Source organism: Chiloscyllium plagiosum, unplaced genomic scaffold, assembly GCF_037043375.1.
Source record: "Chiloscyllium plagiosum isolate Xiang-an unplaced genomic scaffold, Cpla_swu_hap1 HiC_scaffold_43, whole genome shotgun sequence".
NCBI classification, from domain to species: Eukaryota; Metazoa; Chordata; class Chondrichthyes; order Orectolobiformes; family Hemiscylliidae; genus Chiloscyllium; species Chiloscyllium plagiosum.
In genome coordinates this window covers 20,383,143-20,410,098 of record NW_028270181.1, presented here as the reverse complement: position 1 = coordinate 20,410,098, position 26,956 = coordinate 20,383,143, and the positions used below count along the sequence as shown (strand labels likewise).

The 26,956-nt window shown below is 44.0% G+C and overlaps 1 protein-coding gene across 3 annotated transcripts in view; it reads right to left on the bottom strand.

Annotated features, from left to right (window-relative positions):
• The window catches only part of ercc6 (excision repair cross-complementation group 6), a 56,935-nt gene extending 47,222 nt beyond the window's left edge, over window positions 1–9,713 (bottom strand). For 2 of the 3 annotated variants that reach the window (XM_087982430.1, XM_043678841.2), the window contains exons 1-4: window positions 9,633–9,713; window positions 6,247–6,687; window positions 4,656–4,776; window positions 3,796–3,901 (exon numbers count right to left, since the gene is read on the bottom strand). In XM_087982430.1, coding sequence (XP_087838556.1) covers window positions 3,796–3,901; window positions 4,656–4,776; window positions 6,247–6,687; window positions 9,633–9,670 — 706 coding nt within the window. In that variant the 5' untranslated portion in view covers window positions 9,671–9,713. Of the gene's footprint in view, window positions 1–3,795; window positions 3,902–4,655; window positions 4,777–6,246; window positions 8,065–9,632 lie in introns of those variants that run through there. The other variant, XM_043678840.2, reaches the window with a different exon arrangement.
• Between the last annotated feature and the right edge of the window lie 17,243 nt (window positions 9,714–26,956).

Genomic DNA, 26,956 nt, shown 5'->3' with positions numbered 1-26,956 from the left:
AAGAATTTACCTTTCTTTGAAAGAAATATTTCCTGTGTAGTGCTCACAAGAATGTTATTTTATAGCATTCAAAATAATATTGTCACTGTGGTCCCAAGTAATGTACACTAAGGATAGTTTCAACTGTTTGCAGATTTGCAACTTATTGTTGGCATTTCATTCATTAACATTCATATATGGAACACAAACGTCCTAGTCTGCACTTCCTATTGGGGGAAATTGAGCACTTTTTTGTGCTTTGAATAGAATTATATCCTCAGTGTTAAACTAAAGACTCCTCGATCTCACTCTCTCTTCAGGCACCACAGCCTAAGAGGGTATCAGCGACCGTGGATGTCCAGGTGTTGGTCTATGATTCGGTTTGTCAATGAATTGCAGAAGTTTGTTGTAGTTTGCCTTCTGCAGGTTACAGCTGATCAGTAGACACACCTACTTTTCTTGTTTGTCAAGATTTGCATATTGATTATTCATCTACTTGGCCAAGTTATGAAAGCACCTTCTGTGGCTATCAAGTCCCGGAATGAGACTCAAAGCTGGAGTTTGTGGCTGAGACTGTGGCTACACACTGTGCAACAGGATACCAGCAAAGACCCCTCTACTCGAGCTATTGATAACAAAGGTCAGCAGGCGAAATGTATCTAAGATGAGTAGTCTAGTACTCAATTCTGTCTAGTTTAATTCCTTCATACCAATATAAACCCATCTAATGCGGTTTTCGTGGGAAAAAAAACCGAATACGTGGACCGATCCCTGAGGGACAATGGATTGCCAAATTTTAGTCCTGTATAAAACCCAAGATATGAAAATTAGAACCAATGCACCACAGAAGAAAATAATCAAGATGTGGTTTTATGCACTGAGAATACCAGAATGGAAATGACAGGATATCACAGCGTAAAAGAAGGCAGTTTCGAGATTAGAATTCATCTCTGGGAAAAGAGCAAGTAATGAAAAATTCAGACAGGAATTGTCTCACTTCAATGCAATGTTTAATTCAAAATTAAATTTTGGCTACTTACCCTATCTTGCAACTCTTGGGTTAAATGAAAGGCTCAATGTATGTTCAACAACTGTTGCTTTTGAAAACCAATATGATTTATTCCTCAATTTATTTTTCAGAAATGGCAATATTGAACTCTTTAAATACTACAGATATATACAAAAGACAGGACAACATAGTTAGGCCGTCTTGTTTATTTTTCTGAAGCCACTTGGCTTCATTGAATATCTGTTGGCTATCCATTCCTGCCTAGGTTACACAAGTTTGTGGATAAGAGACCGGGAATTTATTTAGGTCATTAGGACTTGTTTAGGTCATTAGGAATGAAAATCAGAATGTACCTGGCAAATACATCAGTTTATAAGCAATGAAAGTTTGATAGCATATGGGGGATGAGTGCCAGGCCAGGGCCCTCATAAAGAGACTCAGTAGGCAGGAGTCCTGAAAGCTTAGCACCAGCTAGGAATAGGACCCTCGGTCATACTGCAACATTCACTCTTACACTTGTATTATTCTACTTAAAATTATTTGCAACAAATGCAATAATGATCTGATCACTCAATCCAACTGTAAATCAAATTTTAATATGATGATAAAGAAAGAAACGTGGCACTAGAGGATGAACTTAAAATGAATATTAATACAGAAAGAGAGATATCATGTTCTTGAATTTACAAAGGCTTTTGATAAGATACCAGACGATAGGTTGATGTCAAAGATTAGGGCACCAGGAGACACAGAACAAATAGTTGAATGGATAGTAAACTGGCTAAAGACGGGAAAGCAGAGAGCAGGGGGAAACGAGTGATGATTTTGACTGAAGGAAAGAAGGCAACAAGCAGCATTCTATAAGGTCAGTGCTGGCATCACTGTTATACATAATTGGCAGCCACAAATAAGTAACTCAATTTCAAAATTCGCCAAACAGGGATAAAGTTAATACCGAGGAAGAATAACACAGGATTTTTGAAACAATTGCTAAATTGCGCAGGTAAGTAGCAAATAAATTTTAATATCAATAAGTGGGAGGTGTGCACATTGGTGGCAAAGGCAGAAACGTAACCTCCACATAATCGGAATGGAGTGGTATAGCAAAGGGAGTTTCAGGTGAACAAATCAGTAAAAGCAGGATCACAGCTCAGTGAAGCATTACATTTAAAAATACTAGTAAAGCACAGGTTTTACCTGAAGAGGAACACACTTGAAAGGTTATGAAGTAATGTCATTCTTGTACAGTTTCCTGGTCAGGCTACTGTAGCATACAGTGTACCATTCTGGTTTCCATACTAAACAAATGACATTGAAAACCCTTATGAGGAATGGCACCAGATCACAACGATAAGGAAAAATCAAACAGGGTTTTCTTTTCTCTTCAGAAAATAGAAGACTTGGAAAATAATGGACACTGGATAGGAGAGATGTGGACTGCTTCTATTTGTAGCAGAATCCAAAACAAGGGACTATAAATATGCAATATTGACTAATAAATCTAACAGGGGAATAAGGGGAAATTTCTTTATTCAGAGTAGTTTCAGTATGGAACTCGTTACCATAGCAAGTGGTGAAGCAATTGGCTTAGACGCTTTCAAAAAAAATCTTTAACAAATAAATAAGTGTAAAGGCAATAGGAAGATTTTCTGAAAGAGTAAGCCAATGGAATGGGAGTAGACTCAAGTGAAACATCAACACAGACTAATTAGGTCAAATGGGTAAAAACAATGACTGCAGATGCTGGAAACCAAATTCTGGATTAGTGGTGCTGGAAGAGCACAGCAGTTCAGGCAGCATCCAAGGAGCAGTAAAATCGATGTTTCGGGCAAAAGCACTTCATCTGGAATAAAGGCAGAGAGCCTGAAGCGTGGAGAGATAAGCGAGAGGAGGGTGGGGGTGGGGAGAAAGTAGCATAAAGTACAATAGGTGAGTGGGGGAGGGGATGAAGGTCCATAATTAGGTCAAAGGGCCTATTCCTGTCCAGTGCTTTTTTGTGTAAAACTGCACTGAGCTTACTACCAGAAAGTTAACTTTGTTGTACTGCTTCATTTACTAAGCGGAATTGCAAATCACTGGAGTGTTTCAAATCCACTTCATGCACTTTGTGTTTTTGAGATAAACTGTGGAAATTAAGACGACAAATCAAAACTCCAAAATAATCGCGGTTAAAAATCACACAACACCAGGTTATAGTCCAACAGGTTTATTTGGAAGCACTAGCTTTCGGAGCACTGCTCCTTCATCAGGTGGTTGAAGGAGCAGCGTCCAAAAGCTAGTGCTTCCAAATAAACCTGTTGGACTATAACCTGGTGTTGTGATTTTTAACTTTGTCCACCCCAGTCCAAAACCGGCTCCTCCAAATAAAAAAATAATCAAGCACTGTGAACATGATAGCTGACAAATGGGACTAAAAGACTGAATCTCCCCAGCATTAACATGATATTCTCACTAATGTCAAAACTGTGGGTGTTTCAAGAGTACTTGACAATTCCAATCAGCCACACAGAATACTGGTTAATGTTTTAGAATCAACCTGTTTGAAAATGTTATTACACACCCTCTGAAGCAGATGGGACTTGAACCCAAACATTCTGGCTCAGAGTTAGGGACACTATAACTGCATGGTGCTCATTAACTACTCAGAGGTAAACAATCAACCTTGTTGGTTAAAATACATCTGAATCATAATGAGGTTTTGCCATCTCTGATCCATTTAGAAAAAATATAGCAGACGTGATGAAAGACTGACAGGTGAAAATCTATATAAGGCAGATATTAAACTGTCACCTTAAACCTTTGTTTACCTTCATCGCACGATTCGTATTCAGCTTCAAGCTTCTGAATGTCAGCACCACTGAGCACTGCCTGGAGGTGTTTCTGTTTGGCCCTTATCTTTTTCAACTGTCTTTCCTTAGGAACAGGGATAAAACAAAAGCAAAGTCACCGGGGAGAATACTACTCACAAACTACTTGACCAGAGACAAGGATGTTCCTCTAAGAGAATATATATTGATTGCGGATGCCCTGTATAATTACACTGTTTGCACAGAAAGGATCATAGAATCCCTACAGTGTAGAAGCAGCCATTTGGCCCATCGAGTCCATACCAATCCTCCAAAGAGCATCCCACCCCAGACCCACCCCAGCCCTGTAATCTTGCATTTCCCATAGCTAACCCACTTAGCCTCCATATCAATGGACACTATGGGCAATTTAGCATGGCCAATCCACCCTAATCTGCACATCTCTAGACTGTGGGAGGAAACCAGAACACCCAGAGACACGGAATGAAATGTGCAAACACCACGCAGTCACCAGAGGGTAGAATCGAATTAAGGTCCCTGGCGCTACAAGGAAGCAGTGCTAATCACTGAGACACCATGCTGCCATGCATGCAATTAGACATTGTATGTGCACGCAAGGTACATTGTTTGATCTCTATTTAGGCTGTTGTCTTTAGGGACAGACACACACACACACACACACACACCCCTCCATGAATGAAAAATAAAAGTGAAGGCGCACACACACAGCTCCATGAATGAAAAATAAAAGTGATTCTCGAGTGAAAAAATTGGAATAAATGGCAATAATTTGCCATCTCAAAAAAAAAGGATGAAGGGACTCTTGAAGGGTGGCACGATAAACAAGAGACGAACTGCACCTTGTTATCCTTCTGCCTTTTCACAGACTCCAGCTTTCTCCTTACTTCCTTGTTTGTAGCAGCATGAGGAGTCAACTGCTCAATGATCTTATTTGTTTGCTTCAGACAGATGGTGGTGGACCTAAATTAAAAGGTAAACACGTGAATAATTCTCGCCTCACAAAACAGAAAAACTTTGCATCAGAACTGTAGTGACAAACGAATCCAGGCAGATTGATGCACAGCTAATGAAGAGCTGATGATGGGGTTGTCAGAAATCTAGGACAGATGGGTTTCAATTCATGACTGCAGTTAAACTGACTGACACAGCCTAACTCATTGCAGTCTGAAACACTGAACCAAATCTCACTCAGTTCCTTATGACTTCCTTTATTCAATATCAATCGGGAGAGAGTGAGGATTGCAGATACTGGAGATCAGATTCAAGTGTGTGGTGCTGGAAAAGCACAGCCGGTCAGGCAGTATTCGAGGAGCAGGAGAATCAACGTTTTGGGTATAACATTTGAATCTCATTCCCGATGAAGGGCTTATGCCCAGAATGCCGATTCTCCTGTTCCTCGAATGCTGCCTGACCGGCTGTGCTTTTCCAGCACCACACACTCAACCACACTTTTCAATCGCCCCTCTGACCAAATCTGCTTCTAAAACCATTGATAGGGGTGGCTATATTGGACAGGAATTGTTGACTCTAAAAGCCTCAGAGGTTCCCTGTTTATATTCTAAATGGGCATGGAGAGATATCCGTGCCCACCATATCGCTCTGGTTGCTTCGTGAATCTTAGTGTTGGGGGTTTTCCTAACTTGAGGAACCAGGAAGCCTCACCAATGTGGACACTTACAGTCACAGAGTCATACTGCACAGAAACAGACCCTTTGGTCCAACCAGTCCATGCCACCCACAATCCCAAACTAAACTAGTCCCACCTGCCTGCTCCAGGCCCATATCCCCCCAAGCTCTTCTTATTCATGTACTTATCCAAATGTCTTTTAAATGTTTGCTTTGATCGCTTCCTCTGGAAGTTCATACCACTCTCACTGTAAAAGAGTTTCCCCTCCTGTCTTTTTTTTCCTGCCAATTGTGTGGCAGACAATTCCCAGGAAAGCCCCAAATCTCCAGTTGAAGGCTGCACCGCGCTCTCCAAAGGAAAACCCAACCTTTTGAAGCCAGGTTTCCATTGGTAACTGATCACAGAGCAACTCCCACTGAGAAGTTAGCATTTGCAGCTTCTTCAAGGCCCAATCCATCAGAACCTGATTCCTGCCGCAAGGAGCAGAACTGGCAATGTGCCAGTATTTGGGTGCTAGAAATGTAGGAAGGGGTCAGCAGCAATACTACAGCATAACGCTTTGGGAGCAGCAAATTCAATTCCAGTCCCTTTTCCAAATGATATCGCTACTGTCATTTATGTCCAATGCAATATCAAGTATATTGATTTACAGCCTAGCCTAGTCCATAACATATATTTTATAAATTCAATACAGATTACCAAAATCAGAATTATGCATATCAGTGAGAGTGAACATTGTCAATCTTGATCAGAAACATTAAATTGAATTGCTTCAGCCCAGTATCATTTAAAATCTTCAGTACCTCAGATCATCTAAAACAGAACAGTACTCTTTCTCTGCATCTGCTCTTTTGGCGGCTTGACTGGCTTCACTAATCGCTCTGTCCACTTGCTGGAGAACCCCCTGCTCCAATACATCCTGGTCGTAGACATCAACTCCGAGACCTTGCAGCTCCAGAGCCTGGGCACTCTGGTCCACGGCTTGGATCTGCTGCCGATCAATCTGGACGATTTTCTGAGTGCTCCTTGTGTCGGCAGGCTGGAAGGCAGTGGAAGTGGATGGTCTGCTATCCGAGGTGTCACAGTCAGCAGGAGCATCCGGATAACTAGCCAAGAATCCATTATCTTGAAGAGTCTGGGGAGCCGCCGAAATGAAGTGAGCTTCAGAATCAGCCACACCTGGTCTGCAGCAACCTGCTGAATCATCAGCTGCAGGAACTCCTGCGGTCGGCATTTTATATAATCTGTTCATTGGAGAGACAGAGCGAATGGATTTAGTTAAAAACTTTGAGCACGCAAATAACATACAAAAACATTGTTCATGGCACCATGGCAATGTCCCTACCTCTGGGTCACAAAGTTCAAGTCCATGGGTCATATAATGTCTTAATGGGATGACTACAAATATTCTTTTATTTTTCTCTCTCTCTATATAAATAAAACAAATATTTGGAATACTTGTAACTCTTCATGCCAAATTGTGCTCTCTGTAGAGTTTACAGGGACTCGGAGTGAAAAATATTGTCTCAAATCTATTTAATTCAGTTTGAACGGAGTGTCAGTAATCTGAAACATAAACTCTGCTTCTCTCTCCATGCTGGTGACACTATTGGACCCACAATTTTATTTACTTTATCTTAAATATGCTGTTTAGGAAACATTGTGCAAAGAAATCAATGCAACAACTGTAGTCTGCATCTGTTTATTGCTTATCTTCACCTCAATTAAAGTTTGTTAACAATTACATTTATCTGTTCATTCATAAAACAATTTTAGTAAATATTATTTAATGGATGTTTCATACACATTATTCTCAGAAGCTTCAATCAAAATAAGCATAACTTCTGCATTCTCTTGTGCGATACAGTTTGCAGACAAGCAAAAAGGAACAAAGCGACATTGAAAATACAATCCCTATAACTATTTAAAAATATTATCAGTCCATGTCTAACCTATCTTAAAAACAGAATCCAAATTGGTATAATTTTAAATATTTTAGTACGTGATATTTAATACGGATTAATATATGTACTTTGAACATCCTATGTTTAATCCCAGTTAATACCTGAACCCAGGCAGGATCATGGGTAATCCAGATTAATACCTGAACCCAGACCGGTCCATGGTTAATTTGGGTCAATAATTAACCCAGACCGGTCCATGGTTAATCTGGGTTAATAATTGAACCCAGATCGGTCCATGGTTAATCCGGGTTAATAATTGAACCCAGACCGGTCTATGGCTAATTCGGGTTAATATCTGAACCCAGACCGGTCTATGGTTAATCCGGGTTAATGTCTGAACCCAGGCCGGTCCATGGTTAATCCGGATTAATATCTGAACACAGGCTGGTCCATGGTTAATCCGGATTAATACCTGAACCCAGGCCGGTCTATGGTTAATCAGGTTTAATAATTGAACCCAGGCCGGTCCATGGTTAATCCGGGTTAATGTCTGAACCCAGGCCGGTCCATGGTTAATCCAGATTAATATCCGAACCCAGGCCGGTCCATGATTAATCCGGGTTAATATCTGAACCTAGACCGGTCCATGGTTAATCCGGGTTAATATCCGAACCCAGACCGGTCCGTGGTTAATCCGGGTTAATATCTGAACCCAGACCAGTCCATGGTTAATGTCCGAACCCAGACCGGTCCATGGTTAATCCGGGTTAATAATTGAACCCAGGCCGGTCCATGGTTAATCCGGGTTAATATCTGAACCCAGGCCGGTCCATGGTTAAACCGGGTTAATATCTGAACCCAGACCGGTCTATGGTTAATCCGGGTTAATATCTGAACTCAGACCGGTCCATGGTTAACCGGGTTAATATCTGAACCTGGGCCGGTCCATGGTTAATCCAGATTAATATCCGAACCCAGACCGGTCCATGGTTAATCCGGGTTAATAATTGAACCCAGGCCGGTCCATGGTTAATCCGGATTAATATCCGAACCCAGACCGGTCCATGATTAATCCGGGTTAATAATTGAACCCAGGCCGGTCCATGGTTAATCCGGATTAATATCCGAACCCAGACCGGTCCATGGTTAATCCGGGTTAATAATTGAACCCAGATTGGTCCATGGTTAATCCGGGTTAATAATTGAACCCAGACCGGTCTATGGCTAATCCGGGTTAATATCTGAACCCAGACCGGTCTATGGTTAATCCGGGTTAATATCTGAACCCAGACCGGTCCATGATTAATCCGGGTTAATATCTGAACTCAGACCGGTCCATGATTAATCCGGGTTAATATCTGAACCCAGACCGGTCTATGGTTAATCCAGGTTAATATCTGAACCCAGACCGGTCCATGATTAATCCGAGTTAATATCTGAACTCAGACTGGTCCATGATTAATCCGGGTTAATATCTGAACCCAGACCGGTCCATGGTTAATCCGGGTTAATATCTGAACTCAGACCGGTCTATGGTTAATCCGGGTTAATGTCTGAACCCAGACCGGTCCATGATTAATCCGGGTTAATATCTGAACTCAGACCGGTCTATGGTTAATCCGGGTTAATATCTGAACCCAGACCGGTCTATGGTTAATCCGGGTTAATATCCGAACCCAGGCCGGTCTATGGTTAATCCGGGTTAATATCTGAACCCAGGCTGGTCTATGGTTAATCCGGGTTAACATCTGAACCCAGGCCGGTCCATGGTTAATCCGGGTTAACATCTGAACCCAGGCCGGTCTATGGTTAATCCGGGTTAATATCCGAACCCAGGCCGGTACATGGTTAATCCGGGTTAATATCCGAACCCAGGCCGGTCTATGGTTAATCCGGGTTAATATCTGAACCCAGGCCGGTCTATGGTTAATCCGGGTTAATATCTGAACCCAGGCCGGTCTATGGTTAATCCGAGTTAATATCCGAACCCAGGCCGGTCTATGGTTAATCCGGGTTAATATCTGAACCCAGGCCGGTCTATGGTTAATCCGGGTTAATATCTGAACCCAGGCCGGTCTATGGTTAATCCGGGTTAATATCCGAACCCAGGCCGGTCCATGGTTAATCTGGTCTATTTTCTAATCCGGGATTCGGTGTATAATTCGGTTAATTTCCCCCTTTATCCTCTTGCCCAGAGCCGGCCTTCCCAAGCTGCCTTTTCCATCCCTGCGCGCTGGTACCGTCCGTTACCTCACAGACCGACCCCGAGTGCCCTCCATACTCACCCGGGACAGGCTCCAAATCCAGGCCCGACCCGGACCATAGATTCACACAAACCCAGGCCCCAGGATACACACAGGAGTCCTCCTACCACAGCGGCACCAACAGGCTGGGAGGACAATGCACAGGTAGAGCCCTCCCAACACAGCGGCACCAACAGGCTGGGAGGAGGACAATGCACAGGTAGAGCCCTCCCAACACAGCGGCACCAACAGGCTGGGAGGACAATGCACAGGTAGAGCCCTCCCAACACAGCGGCACCAACAGGCTGGGAGGAGGACAATGCACAGGTAGAGCCCTCCCAACACAGCGGCACCAACAGGCTGGGAGGACAATGCACAGGTGGAGCCCTCCTAACACAGCGGCACCAACAGGCTGGGAGGAGGACAATGCACAGGTGGAACCCACCCAACACAGCGGCATCAACAGGCTGGGAGGACAATGCACAGGTGTAGCCCTCCCAACACAGCGCCACCCACAGGCTGGGAGGGCAATATATCGGTAGAGCCGTCCCCAAACAGCGGCAGCCACAGGCTGGGAGAACAATGAACAGGCGGAGACCTCCCAACACAGCAACACCGACAGGCTGGAAGGACAATACGCCGGTACAATCTTCCCAAATGGCGCGGCACCAACAGGATTGGAGGACAATGCGCAGGTAGAATCCTCCCAACACAGCGTCTCCCACAGGCTGGGAGGACAATGCACAGACTCCAACTCACAAACACATGGAGACACATGGACATCGGCACCAACAGGAGAAGCCCTCCCAAAAGAACGAAATTCAGGAAAGGGAAGATAATCCACAGATACTGGAATATCCACAAGAGGCTAGCGACATTGGCAAGAAGGCAGATAAATCTACAAAAAAAACACATTAAGAGCCATACCTAAAAACAACGACGCTGACAATGTGGAGCCCTCCTCAAACAGCGACTCCCATAGGACAGAAAGATAATAAACGGGAGGAGACTTCCCACCACTCAGGAGGGGAGTAGAATTTACAGATACCGTCACCGGTGGGGACCTCCTGTGACAGCGACACCCGCAGGAGGGGAGGGGGAAATCACGGATACTGTCACCTGAGGGGACCTCTCTGTATGGCGACACCTACAGGCTGGGAAGACAGAACTACGCACAAATCATGATTTTTACCAGGACATTTTAGTAGGCAAGGATGGACATGGAAATGGTGCTGTTGGACATAGGAGGCAGTGAAATGAAACCTCCAGGAATGTGTCCAGCCTTGCATCGCCCACCCTAGGTTAAAGATTGTGACCAGGACTGGAGGAGTGTGGTATCCAATTCCTACCCCATATCCATTTTCTTTATAAGTCGCACAACATCAAACCGCAAATGCCACCCAGACCCATCCTCTGGTGGTGACCGAAAACTCTCCCCCTTATTGATTACTGCGAAGATCACCTGTATACGAGGAAACTGGACTCATTTCATATACTCACAGCACAAAATGACGCCTAGTTTAACTTAAATTGGCATGAAACTTGAAGCCTCTGACTGGTAAATATCAAACATTGTTAACTGGTAAAGCATGGAGGGGATGCATTCGACCTCTTACAAAAAAAACTTTGTTTTTGCATTTATCCATTGGATATGGGCTAGCATCTGTTGCCCAACTGATGAGAAAATGGAGGTGAACAGCACACTCTTTCGAAGGTTACTTTGGATTTAACTTTTCCAATGCTTGATCCTGACGCTGGATATCCAAAATGTAAAGGGTTGACGTTTCATGCTCCTGACATGTTTCTTCATGATGAATGCAAGAAACAAAATCACCAAGCAAAGGAAAAGAACATGTTTATTAACAATGTGGCACAATTCCTTGTATCAGCTCTATTGATCTTGGCACAACTGAGTCATAATCATTGTGCTGCTCCTCTGTGGCTGTGCACAGCAAGTCTTGATCCATTTTCTTGTTACTGAGAAAACAATGTAAGCTAAAAGCAGTGCTCACACCTAGGAAATCCGAGGAACACAACCGGTAATGCACCATCCATTTCCTGAGTTCTTGTCCCTCAGAGTGCTGCTCTCCTCTGGGATTGCTGAATTGCTAAATCACTGCAGTTGTCAACACTTAAGATGATTGTCCCCTTCCACAATCGTTATCCTCTTCCCTCTGTAAGTACCTTCTCGTCTTTTTCCCAGCTGTGCCTACCACTAACTTTGTCTGGTACTTTAACCTCCTGTTTGCTCTCTTACTTATTTACTGCTGGTGCCCCGAGGCTGTTTAAATATTATAATAAATATTATCTACCTGCCCACTCTTAATAGTTCTCCAAATCACTTTTTGTACTCTCTGCTTATGTTCCCTCTAATGTTCCTTCATGCTCATGGCCTTTTAAATGCAAGGCATACCCCAATCAAATTGCTACGTGATGGCATCAGCCTTTGCTAAACATCTCCATTTAGTCTTTTATTTTTAACCTTTTCTCATGTGTGTGTCTGAAAAAGACTACTAATTGTTAATGTTTAATGGTTTCCAGTTTTCTCAAGGGTGATCTCTTCCAATCTTTTGACAACAGGGTTGACTTTGAGGGGGAGGCTTAGGTAAGTATATGTAAGAGGCAAAGAATAGAAGGACAAAGTGGGCTGTAAAAAAAAATGCTACCACAGACTGGTTAGGCTGAATGCCTTTTCATATGTTTTATAAATTCAACGTCATTTTATTCCACTGCTTTGCTGGATCATGATGCGTTCTGTTTCTATTCAATCCTTAAGATAACGTTTCCCATGCCCAGCTCTGTGCTACTTCACTACATCAAGTACACTTAAACATTCCAAACTCACAGATATAAAGGATCTTGTGTTTTTTTTCCAACCTGTCTCACACAGTTCCCACCTGTCCAGAGCATCTAGAGCCTTGTGAGAAGTGAAAGAATAGATGAGTTGAGAGTGTGGTGCTGCAAAAGGACAGCCGGTCAGGCAGCATCCGAGGAGCAGAAGAATCGACGTTTCGAGCATAAGCTGTTCATCAGGGATGAAAGAATAGATGATCCTATTAGGGAGTGAAATCAATTCTCTCCTCCTCCCTCCAGCCTTTTGATGTTTGATTTTATTGTCACGTGTATTCAAGTACAAAATTACAGTGAAAAGTGTCGAATGTCACCACACAAGGCACCATCTCAGGTACAAGTACCCAGGTGCAGAATCTTAAGAACAAGGTAGAAAGGAGGAACAAAGGTAAACATTGCAGTAATTATAGTCCAGCATAAAATGTACAAAAAATGTTAAAAGTTATACATCGCAGACCTTCTCAATTTGAAGTAGAAAATAAAGAAATAAAGCTGAAAGTTCAAACATTTCTTAAGTGCTTAGCCCCACAGTGGGACTGCACTTCGAAGACGCACCTCAAAATCACTACACTGGGCTGAGAGACCATCACATACTGCCGAAAGACCACCACGCCGGGCTGAGAGACCACCACATACTGCCGAAAGACCACCACGCCCGGCTGAGAGACCACCACATACTGCCGAAAGACCAGCACATACTGCCGAAAGACCAGCACACCGGGCTGAGAGACTACCACATACTGCCGAAAGACCAGCACATACTGCCGAAAGACCACCACAATGGGCTGAGAGACCACCACATACTGCCGAAAGACCACCACGCCGGGCTGAGAGACCACCACATACTGCCGAAAGACCAGCACATACTGCCGAAAGACCACCACAATGGGCTGAGAGACCACCACATACTGCCGAAAGACCACCACACTGGGCTGAGAGACCAGCACATACTGCCGAAAGACCAGCACATACTGCCGAAAGACCACCACGCCGGGCTGAGAGACCAGCACATACTGCCGAAAGACCACCACGCCGGGCTGAGAGACCAGCACATACTGCCGAAAGACCACCATGCCGGGCTGAGAGACCACCACATACTGCCGAAAGACCAGCACATACTGCCGAAAGACCAGCACACCGGGCTGAGAGACTACCACATACTGCCGAAAGACCACCACACTGGGCTGAGACACCACAACATACTGCTGAAAGACCATCACGCTGGGCTGAGAGACCACCAGGTACTGCTAAAAGACCACTATGCTGGGCTGAGAGACCACCAGGTACTGCTGAAAGACCACCGTGGAAGGTATCTCCCAGCCTGGTCAAGAACCAGCTCAAGCTTGAAGGAATGTGGTGAGGTAGCATCCATCCCTATTCCCTTGTAGCATTGAACTACAAAGCCAAGTAAGAAATTTATTTTCCTTTGGTTTCACTTGTCCCAGTAACTCTAGCTCTATTCAAATAGAAAATGAACTTTATTTCTTTTTTTTAACCTGCCATAAAACTGATCTTCTGCCGACACAGTTTTGTGGCATTGTGCTCTCTCAGAAAGATATTCTCATACTGTTGGAAGGTAGATTATTTTATGAAACAATCTCAGGAGACTCAGATACAGGTTAACAATTGTTTAATGCATTGAGAGAGCACTATCCAGAGAAGACTCTGAGATAGACTCTGCCCTCACCAAGGTATTGATACATTGAAAGTCAAATAGACAGTACATTGTTCAGACATGTTCCAAAATGGCAGAGGCAGCTATCTGTTTGCAACAATTTGCCTGTTTCCTTCCCAGAGCCTGTGCTTCATTCCCATCTTGACTAAATCCCACTGCGATGTCTTCAACATGTTTGTTCAATGGTACAGGGTCATTCCATCTCCAAATAGGACCTCGGGTCACATTGCAAACTTTTACAAAATTCTGTCTGTCTGCTCTATCGGTATCCTGAGCCTGTTTGTGTGTTTAACTCGGGCATAAGCCCTTCTTCAGGAATGACTGAAGAAGGGCTTATGCCCGAAACGTCGATTCTCCTGTTCCTTGGATGCTGCCTGATCTGCTGCGCTTTTCCAGCAACACATTTTCAGCTCTGATCTCCAGCATCTGCAGTCCTCACTTTCTCCTCGAAGATTTTAACCTACTGCGAATCCTCTTACAAGGATGCCTTCCTTGAAGAAGCTCTCTTCCTCCCTCTACAAAGATTTCAGTGAAAAGTCATTCCTGAAGAAGGGCTTATGCCCGAAACGTCGATTCTCCTGTTCCTTGGATGCTGCCTGACCTGCGCTTTTCCAGCAACACATTTTCAGCTCTGATCTCCAGCATCTGCAGTCCTCACTTTCTCCTGTGTGTTTAACTCTTCAACCTATTTTTCTTGAATAAGAATAAATGGGAAACACATTTGAAATAAATGTTTCAAATAATTGTTACTTGTTAAGCTAACTACAACTCACTGCTTCAGTCTAACACGTCCCAACTCATGCCATACCCAATATTTCTTCCTGACATTATAAAGTAGATTAACTGCAAGGTAACAGTCTGCCTCCCTCTAGTGGCACTTGTTGAAATCTACATCCTTTCCAATGATCATGCTTTTACTCAGGAGACCCTTCTGTTTTAGATTAGATTCCCTACAGTGTGGAAACAGGCCCTTCGGCCCAACCAGTCCACACCGACCCTCCAAAGAGTAACCCATACAGACCCATTTCCCTCTGATTAATGCACCTAACACTACGGGCGATTTAACATGGCCAATTCACCTGACCTGCAAATCTTTGGACTGTGGGAGGAAACTGGAGCACCCGGAGGGAACCCACACAGATGCGGGGAGAATGTGCAAGCTCCACACAGACAGTCACCCGAGGCTGGAATCGAATCTGGGACCCTGGCACTGTGAGGCAGCAGTGCTAACCACTGAACCACTCTCTATGATTCTATGACTCTGTTTGATTGCAATAAAGACATTTTGGAAAACTTGGCTGGGGTCAATCATGGGGAACATTTTATCCTTCTTGTAGATAGGGCTTGACTTCCACTGACCACTGTTTATCATAATCAATAATTGGAATGACTAATGCTTTGACTGATAAGTTGGAAGAGTGAAATTAATATTGTGATAAAGAAACCATCTCTATATCAAAACGTACTCATAAATCTTATTAAATGAAAGTACAAAGAAATGAATATTGCACCAGATATAATTTTCACTGAGTTGGTTCCTGGAGAATTTATGGAGCTGTGCCAGCCTTTGATTTTTTTTTATATATTCTTGCTATAATTGCAGCTAAAGTTACTACTGGACATATCAGGTCCCAGTATGAAATCTGTCTTGACAGTTCATATATCACTTTTTTAATTTAAAGTGACTGTCACTGAAACAAAATGAGCTGCCAGAGGAAGTGGTGGAGGCTGGTACAATTGCAACATTTAAGAGGCATTTGGATGGGTATATGAATAGGAAGGGTTTGGAGGGATATGGGCCGGGTGCTGGCAGCTGGGACTAGATTGGGTTGGGATATCTGGTCGGCATGGATGGGTTGGACCGAAGGGTCTGTTTCCGTGCTGTACATCTCTATGACTCTGTGTAGATTTGGTTTTAATAATAATTGAGAAGTTTATTACACAAAATAAATTGAATTAGAAGAAAACAAACTAAGCTATCTAAATATAACACCGTTTGGAAGATTTCAAAATAAGCAGAATAACAAAAGTCTCAACTTTACAGTTACTCAATAATACCATAGAAATCTATTTTCCCTGTCCAATCTGTAGATTTGATGTAAGAATTCTTTCCTCAGTTCCTGTCTTGTGAGCTGTGGAGAGTTTTCCCTGTATTGGTCATACAACTTTGTTTTAAAGCCCCCCCTTTAGATTTAAACTTTGACTCCAAGTTCTAGATTCTTGTGCAAGAGGAAACATTCTTTCCATATTCTCCCAATCAAGTCCTCTTAAAATCTTAACTGTTTCAATTAACTCTTTTTGAACCTTAATTTGACTCTTTTAAACTCCAGAGATACAAACCCAGCCTTTCCCCATGCAGTAATCTGTTCATTTCATGATGTCACGTGATTTTATTCTGAAGGACTGGGGGGGGGGGGGATGGTCTAATATGGCCATTGAGCCCAGTGAGGAGAAAGTGAGGACTGCAGATGCTGGGGATCAGAGCTTAAAAATGTGTTGCTGGAAAAGCGCAGCAGGTCAGGCAGCATCAAAGGAGAAGGAGAATCGACGTTTAGGGCTTATGCCCGAAATGTCGATTCTCCTTCTCCTTTGATGCTGCCTGACCTGCTGCGCTTTTCCAGCAACACATTTTTAAGCATTGAGCCCAGTGACCCAGCAAAAGTGAAGGGATGAGGAGGCTGGTTGGAATGCCTGCCTAAGGTGTCCAGCACTGTGTTCAAAGTTTAAAAAAGAAAGATTAAACATAAAACATGCCTCCTGCTGTCATTCCCTCATTTTTCCATGTACTATTCATGCCATCACATGAATGTGCGCTCTGTACCCCCACTCCCATTGTCCTCACAATGGCCCCATACCTCCATGCTAACACACTTAGTCATCCATGTCTCCTTTTAACCTATATGTGTCAATCATCCTCATGACTGTTAATAGTCCTCCTGCCATTTCAGTGACATATCATCAACCAATTCATTATCCAGCACAGGCATAACTCAGGAAGAATCCTGACAGAAAATAAAGTTATCAGTCTTCATTATTGAAAGAGAACACAGACTCATTGATGCAACAAAACATCAAATGTATTAGAATTGCTTCAATGATCCCTTACAAAAACAAACATTTCACTTGGTTGTTCAATGCCTTGAAACCACTGAAAAAACAATCTGGTTCACTAATATCCTTCAGGGAAGGAAACTGCTATTCTTATCCAGTCTGGCCTACATGTGACTCCAGACCCACAGCAATGTGGTTGACTCTTAACTGCCCTCTAGGCGAAAGTGAGGAATGCAGATGCTGGAGATCAAAGTCAAAAGGTGTGTTGCTGGAAAAGCACAGCCGGTCAGGCAGCATCCGAGGAGCAGGAGAATCAACGTTTCGGGCATAAGCCCTTCATCAGACTCTCCTGCTCCTCAGAACCTGGGATGGCATAGTAGTTAGCACTGCTGCCTCACAGTACCAGGGACCAATTCCAGCCTTGGGTGATTGTCCCTGTGGCGTTTACACATTCTCCCCGTGTCTGCATAGGTTTCCTCCCACTATCCAAAGATCTGTAGGTTAGGTGGATTGGCCATGCTAAGTTCTTTGTAGTGTGCAGGTTAGGTGGGTTAACCATGGGAAATGCAGGGTTATAGGGTCTGAGTGGAATGGTCTTCATAGAGTTGGTGTGGACTGGATGGGCCAAATGGCCTGCTTCTACACTGTAGAGGTTCTGTGAGTCTATCACTCCTAATGCCAGCCTGGAGTAAACAGCTGTTATCCTGTCAAACCCTTTAAGGATCTGAAATGCTTCAATGTGTTTCTTGAGAACATTGAGTGATAGGCAATAAATGCTGCTCCTGTCAGTGAAGCCAACAATCCATGAATTAATAATGCGAGAAAGAAGAGTTAGTGTTCCAACCTGCTTTGCCTTAGTATATGTGAGTTTTAACTTTAGTAATTTTGGATTATCCAGTATTAGAATAATTCATATGAATGTGATACAGTCAGAAACCGACTGTGTGAGAAGTAATAAAATTGGGTTATGAAATATATAAATCGGACCATGGAATGTAATTAAATTAGTCATTGAAATGTTGTAAAATTATACAGTAAAATAAAGTAAAACTGAGCTGTGAGAAGTAATGAAAACTGGGTAGTGAAATCTATTAAAATGAGGCTATAAAATTAAGTCGATCTGAGAGGATTAATGCAGTCTAGTGGGAAAGAGATAGAGAAAATTGGGAAAAGATTGCCATCTTGGAAATAACTAGATTTGGAAATGGCAAAAGAATATGTAAAACCTGCCAACATAGCTCTACACTTAGAGTTGTAGAATCATTCAGTCCTAGATTTATACAGAATGGAAAGAGACCCTTCAGTCCAACTTGTCCGCTCAGACCACATATCCCAATCTGATCTAATCCCATTTGCCAGCATTTGGCCTATATCCCTCTGAACGCTTCCTATTCAGGTCACCATCCAGATGCCTTTTACATGTTGAAATTGTACCAGCTTCCACCACTTCGTCTGGCAGCTCATTCCTTACATGCACCATCCTCTGTGTGAAAAGTTACCCCTCAGGTTCTTTTTAAATATTTCCTCTCTCACCTTAAACCTATACCGTCTAGTTTTGAACTCTTCCACTTAGGGAAAAGACCCTGGTTATTTATGCTATGCATTCCCCTCACGATTTTATAAACCTCTGTAAGGTCACCCCTCAGCCTCTGATGCTCCAGGATAAAAAGCCCCAGCCTATTCAGCCTCTCCCGATAGCTCAAACCCTCCAATCCCAGCAACATCCTTGTAAATCTTTTCTGCACCCTGACAAGTTTAACAACGTCCTTTCGACAGAAAGGTGACCAGAATTGTACACATATTCCAAAAGTGGACTCACCAGTGTCCTGTACAGCCATAACATGACATCTCAACTGCTATACTCAATATTCTGACCAATGAAGGCAAACATGCAAAATGCCTTATTCACCACCCTGTCTATCTGCAACTCCATTCTTAAGAAACTATGCACCTGCACCCTTAGGTCTATATTGGCAAGACTCCCCAGGACCCTACCATTAACTGCATAAGTCCCATCTGATTTGCCTTACTAAAATGCAACATCTCACATTTATTTAATTAAACCCCATCTGCCACTCCTCAGCCTACTGGCTCACCTGATCAAAGTCCCATTGTACACTCAGATAGCCTTCTTCACTGTCCACGACACCACCTATTTTGGTGTCATCTGCAAACTTACTAACCATGCCTCTTCTATTTACATCCAAACTATTTGTATGAATGATGAAAAGTCTTATTGTCTGGTAGTTGAGCATTACTGATGGCTGACTAAAAGGCAGCAGTCATGTCATTTTCATCATTTTTCTCATATGTGTGTCATAGGACTGTAACTTGCATTAAAAGAATTAAACTGCTTTCTCCACTGCAGGATCACAGTTTTTAATGAATAGACTTAAAGGTGCAGGTAGCAGTTCTAATTTGCTTGAATGTTTTTGGCTTAATAAGTACCTCAAGCTTTTTGAACCCATTTGCTGTGTTGCGGGTGATTATATGTTGATTATATCACAATAAATCTCAACTGAGTGGCTCAATGTCATTCATTTATCAGTAGTGTGGACGCCATTGTCACTCAATATTTTGGAACACTTTAACAATCAACTTCAACACTGACAGTTTACACAATCATAGAATCACAGATCTGTTACAGTGCAAAAGGAGGCCATTTGATCCATTGTGTTTCTGCCAAGTCTCCAAGGAGCATCACAACTAAGTGCCATTTTCTTGTCTTTTCTTTATACGCTTGCATATTGGTTCTCTTCAAATCGCCATTCATCGCTGTCTTGAATGCCTCAATTAACTACCTCCACCACACTTTCAGATCTTAGGTCATAAAATTTCTTCTCACATCACATTTGCTTCAGTTGCAAGTCGTCTTAAATCTGTGCCCTCTTGTTCTCAATCCTTTTGCAAGCAGGAACAGTCTCTCTCTATCTACTCTATCCTATATTCATGATTTTGAAAACTTCTATCAGATCTCCTTTTAGCTTTCTTCTCTCCATGAGAGCAAGTCCCAAACTCTGAAGTATCCATGTAATTGAAGTTTCTCTTCCCCGGAACAATTGTGTAAACCTTTTCTGTACTCTCTGTAATGCATTTACATCCTTCCAGTAGTATGGTGTCCAGAACTGTATATAGTACCCAGCTGAAGTCTAATATGTGTCTTATACATATTCAACATAAGCTCCTTGTTCTTGTACTATCTGCCTCTATTAATAAAGCCCAGGATACTTTATGTGTTATTAACTGCACTCCACCTGCCCTCCCACTTTCAACGATATACACACCTAGATCCATCTGTTCTTGCATCTTCCTAAGCATTGTACCCTATATTTTATACTGTCTCCCAATGTAATTCTTACAAAACTGCATCATTTCATGCTTCTCTGCACTGAAATTTATCTGCCCACTTTACCAACCTATCTACATCCTTTTGAAGTTCTTCACTTTTGCCTTAAAGTCTCCAATGTTTCATATAATCCGTCATCTTTTAAAACTGTCCTCTGCACACCAATATTGAGATTTCTATGACAAATCGGGAAAAGGAAGTGTCCTGGGGACACCCAGCCCAAAGAACATCCCTCGACTACAGCTCTTGGTTACCTATTACACAATAAACTTGGTAACCATGGTGCTGCTGTCTGTGTTATTCCATGAGCTATAACTTTTAGATTAGATTAGATTAGATTACATTACATTACAGTGTAGAAACAGGCCCTTCGGCCCAACAAGTCCACACCGACCCGCCGAAGCGAAACCCACCCATACCCCTACATTTACCCCTTACCTAACACTACGGGCAATTTAGCATGGCCAATTCACCTGACCCTGCACATCTTTTGGACTGTGGGAGGAAACCGGAGCACCCGGAGGAAACCCACGCAGACACGGGGAGAACGTGCAAACTCCACACAGTCAGTCGCCTGTATGGTATGGTAAGTGACATTGTAGCGAATGCCTTTTGAAAGCCAATTTCCACCACATCAGAGTGTTGACCCTTCCTGTTGCCTCTTCAAAAGAGTTCCAGCAAACCAGTTGAACATGATCAACACAAACACAAACCTCAGTTCATTGGCTTTAATGATTTTACAGAAGATTTTCCCTTCAGAGCTGAAGTAAGTATTTAAACCTGTGAAAAGGAAATCCACAAACACTTTTGAATATCAGTCATCACACTTTCCATTTTCAACGTTATGGTTTGTTGAGCTCTACAAACAATATTCACCTTCCTGCAGCGTATAACAATATTCACCTTCCTGCAGCGTATAACAATATTCACCTTCCTGCAGCGTATATCAGCCCTCACAGAAATGTTGACATGTCTGAATGCGACAATTTACATCTAAATTTGACAACTGTTTTCAACGACGTTACCATGTTTTGAACAGGGAGATCCTGATTAACTCTGTTCCCATGTAAGGGACTACAATTTCAATCAAATAGGCCAGTTTCACAGGAGCTACTATCACCCAATCCTGTGACTCTGGATCTCAGCTAAAAAGTCAGTTCTAGCCCCTGACAATGGCCTGGGAGAGTACCTGTTTGACAGGCTCTCCCTGAGCTAAGTGGGATTCTGGAGTCCTGTACATGAAAGCAGAATTGATTTCTCTATTGCTGAATGTGGAAATAAAATATTCACTGATAAAAAAAAAAGTCAGTTCTGGGGGCGGCACGGTGGCACAGTGGTTAGCACTGCTGCCTCACAGCGCCAGAGACCTGGGTTCGATTCCTGCCTCGGGCAACTGTCTGTGTGGAGTTTGCACGTTCTCCCCGTGTCTGCATGGGTTTCCTCCCTCAGTCCAAAGACGTGCAGGTTAGGTGAATTGGCCATGCTAAAATGCCTGTAGTGTTAGTTGACGGGTGAGTGTAGGGGAATGGGTCCGGGTGGGTTGCTCTTTTAAAAAAAAGTTAGTTCTGGGTACAGCATGTTAGCACCTGCATTCAGCACTTGGAGAGGATGCGGAAGAGATGCTAGAATGGTATTTGAGATGACTTACAGTAGAGAAGCTGGGGAGATGCTTTTCTTTTAGCTGTGAAGGCCAAAAGGAATCTTGACAGAGATTTTCCAATTTACAAGTAGTTTTTGTTTGATCAAACAATAAGATATTAATTCTGGTTGGTACCTTATTCATGGATGCACCTACTGTGGATGCTGCCATATTCTCCTCATTTAAACAGGATTGATCCCATGGTAGAGGGAGAGATACTCCCCTGCTCATGACTCCACCCCCATTTCCCCTACCACCACACCCACTCCAGTTACAGGCTCTGCCCCCACTCCTAGCTCCACACCTACACCAGGTCCTAGCTTCCAGCCCTGCCAAGTTTTCACCATCCCCCCAGACCTTCCCATCACTGAGGACGAACGATCAGTCCTTAGCAAAGGCCTTACCTTTATCCCCCTCCGTTCACACATCAATGAATTTAATACACATCGTGACGTTGAACACTTCTTCTGCCGCCTCCGCCTCTGAGTTTACTTTTACAATCAAGACTCCCGCCCACCTTCCAAGGACCCCTGCACTCACCTCCAACACACTCCATCGACCTGGACACCCCGCGCTGGCCTATTACCTGCCCTCAACCTCTTCATTTCCAACTGCCACCGAGACATTAACCGCTTCAAACTGTCTACCCCCCCCCCCCACTCCAACCTCTCACCCTCACAATGCGCAGCCCTCCACTCCCTCTGCTCCAATCCCAACCTCACCATCAAACCAGCGGATAAAAGGGGTGCAGTGGTAGTTTGGCACACTGACCTCTACACCGCTGAAGCCAGGCGCCAACTGAAAGACACATCCTCCTACTGCCCCCTCGACCATGACCCCACCCCCCCATCACCAAACCATTATCTCCCAGACCATACAGAACCTCATCACCTCAGGTGACCTCTCACCCACAGCTTCCATCCTCATAGTCCGGGAGCCCTGCAATGCCCGATTATACCTCTTTCCCAAGATCCACAAGCCTGACCACCCCGGCCGACCTATTGTCTCAGCATCCTCCTGCCCCACCGAACTCATCTTCACCTACCTCGATATTGTCCTATCCCCCCAGTCCAGGAACTCCCCACATATGTTCAAGACACCATCCACGCCCTCCACCTCCTCCAAGACTCACGTTTCCTCGGCCCCCAAATGCCTCATCTTCACCATGGCCATCCAATCCCTCGCCACCTCCATCCATCATGACCAGGGCCTCCAAACCCTCCGTTTCTTCCTCTCCCGACGTCCCCAACAGTACCCTTCCACAGACACTCTCATTCGTTTGGCTGAATTGGTCCTTACCCTCAACAAGTTCTCCTTCGAATCCTCCCACTTCCTCCAGACCAAAGAGGTAGCCATGGGCACCCGTATGGGCCCCAGCTATTCCTGTCTCTTTGTCGGCTACGTAGAACAGTCCATTTTCCGTAGTTACACCGGCACCACTCCCCAACTCTTCCTCTGCTACGTTAATGACTGCATCGGCGCCACCTCGTGCTCCTGCAAGGAGGTTAAGCAATTCACAACTTTAACAACACATTCCACCCCAACCTTAAATTCACCTGGACCATCTCTACACCTCCCTCCCCTTCCTGGATCTATCTCCATTAATGACGACTGACTTGACACTGACATTTTTTACAAACCCACCGATTCCCACAGCTACCTGAATTACACCTCTTTCCACCCTACCTCCTGCAAAAATGCCATCCCATATTCCCAATTCCTCCGCCTCCGCCGTATCTGCTCCCAGGAGGACTAGGTAAAAACAAGGACTGCAGATGCTGGAAACCAGAGTCTAGATTATAGTGGCGCTGGAAAGGCACAGCTGCATCCGAGGAGCAGGAAAATCAACGTTTCGGGCAAAAGCCCTTCATCAGGAATAGAGCTCTATACCTTTTGCATGAACTCCTCGGATGCTGCCTGACCTGCTGTGCTTTTTCAGCACCACTCTAATCTAGTCCCAGGAGGACCAGTTCCACAACAGAACACACCAGGTGGCCTCCTTCTTTAGAGATTGCAATTTCCCTTCCCACGTGGTTAAAGATGCCCTCCAACACATCTCATCCATATCCCGCACCTTTGCCCTCAAACCCCACCCCTCCAACCGTAACAAGGACAGAAACCCCCTGGTCCTCACTTTCCGCCCTACCAACCTTCACATAAATCGCATCATCCGCCGACATTTCCGCCATCTCCAATCGGATCCCACCACCAGGGATATAATTCCCTCCCTACCCCTTTCCGCTTTCCGCAAAGACTGTTCCCTCCGTGACTACCTGGGCAGGTCCATGCCCCCCAACAACCCACCCTCCCGTCCTGGCACCCTCCCCTGCCACCACAGGAATTGCAAAACCTGCGCCCACACCTCCTCCCTCACCTCCATCCAAGGCCCCAAGGAGCCTTCCACATCGATCAAAGTTTCACCTCCACATCCACCAATGTCATTTATTGTATCCGTTGCTCCCGATCCGGTCTCCTCTACATTGGGGAGTCTGGACGCCTCCTCGCAGAGCGCTTCAGGCAACATCTCCGGGACACCCGCACCAATCAACCTCACCGCCCTGTGGCCCAAAATTTCAACTCCCCCTCCCATTCTGCCAAGGACATGCAGGTCCTGGGCCTCCTCCACCGCTGCTCCCTCACCACCCGATGCCTGGAGGAAGAACGCCTCATCTTCTGCCTTGGAAGACTTCAACCCAGGGCATCGATGTGGACTTCACCAGTTTCCTCATTTCCCCTCCCCCCACCTTACCCTAGTTCCAACCTTCCAGCTCAGCACTGTCCTCATGACCTGTCCTACCTGTCTATCTTCCTTCCCACCTATCCACTTCACCCTCCCCTCTGACCTATCACCTCCATCCCCACCCCCATTCATCTATGGAACTCTTTGCAACCTTCCCCCACCCTCCCCTCTGACCTATCATCTCCATCCTCACCCCGATTCACCTATTGCACTCTTTGCTACCTTCTCCCCAGCCCCACCCCCCATTTATCTCTCCACCCCAGAGGCTCTCTGCCTGTATTCCTGATGAAGGGCTTTTGCCGGAAATGTCAATTTTCCTGCTCCTCGGATGCTGCCTGACCTGCTGTGCTTTTCCAGCACCACTCTGATCTAAACTCTGGTTTCCAGCATCTGCAGTCCTCACTTTTGCCCTGGAGAGATGTACTTGACAATCCCACTATCAACAGATCACAACAAGCTTTGCACTTCTGCCACAGTCAGTCATGAATGCTGGTGGCCAATTATAATATTAATCAATGGAGAAGTTTCCACAAACATCCCCATCCTCATTAATGGGACACCCCAACATAATGCGAAGCAGAAATAATTGCAAAAATGTTCAGCCAGAATGAATAATTCATGGGCTTTCCCTGCAACGACAGGTTCTGATCAAACACAATTCCATCTGTTGCATTTTGTAGTATGCATGGATGTATAACATAAAGCAAACTCTTCATTAACCAATACCCTTGAGATCAGAAGGTGTGCCAGTTGATCTAATATTCCCGATAATCAAGAAGTACATCTGACCGCAGTAAGCCCTGACCAAGTGAAGCTTCAAAACATCAACATATCTTGAAACATCTAAGTAAAAATGTCAATGACATGGTGGTGCTGGTGTTGGACTGGGGTGGACAAGGTCAGAAGTCACAGACACCAAGTTATAGTCCAACAGGTTTATTTAAAATCACAAGATTTCGGAGCACTGCTCCTTTACCAGGTGGAATGAAGAAAAGCGCACAGGCACAGAATTTATAGGCAGAAAGATCAACAAGTAGAGAAATCAAAAGATCAGGCAAATGGTGTGAGTGGAATGTTGATAGGCTGAACAGTAAGTCTCTACAGGTGATCAAAAGTGTCAGATGGTGTGAGTAAAGTGTAAACAGCTGAATAGCAAGTGAAGGGATGACCCACAATCCAATTAATTGAGGCAGAGAAATAATTACAAAAAAATTCAAAATAAGGTGGTGCTGGAGACAAACCAAATAGCTGGAATAACATGGTAGCTATAAGTGGTATAAGAATATCAATACACCTCCTAAAATCAATATAAAAACACACAGTAATGCAGGGGTTACACACTTTACTGTTATACTTTATTAATAACATAAATACCCTGACATCACAGTAGATTACGGTATTTGAGGTATATAATTTTTGAAGGTTTGTTAAGGGTGCCAGTTGATCATGTGCCAGTTAAAACAAAGTTTGCTGTATATTACAATGAGAGATTGGTGTGGGAAACACAAAGCAGGATTTGTGACTCTTGTTACATCTAGCAACTCACTGTCCAACTGACTGACACTGCCGTTACTGCGTTGACTGAAAATGTGTGAAACTATTCTAAGAGGTGTGCATTTTTCAAACACATCCCTGATAAAATGAAAGATGAGATCTCTTTAACTCTTTTAGAATTACAATCAAGTGTGACCAACACAAGAATTTGTTCTATATGTAAACATTTAGACTCTAATTAAATAGAGGTTTTCAAAAGCAAATAAGATTTTAATGGTATTAACTATAACTTAATACTGATAATACAAAGAAGAATAAAGAACAAACAAAAATACAGCACAGGAACAGGCCCTCCGGCCCTCCAAAGGTGCTCCAACACATTTTGCCCTTCCATACTAAAACTGTCTTCCCTTAGAGGATCCGTTTCCCTCTATTGCCTTCCTAATCATGTGTTCATCCAGGTGCTTCATGAGTGCTGCTATTGTGTCTGCTTCCACCACCTCCTCTGGCAGCGCGTTCCTGTCACTCAGACCCTTTGTGTGAAAAACCTGCCTCGCACATCTCTTTTAAA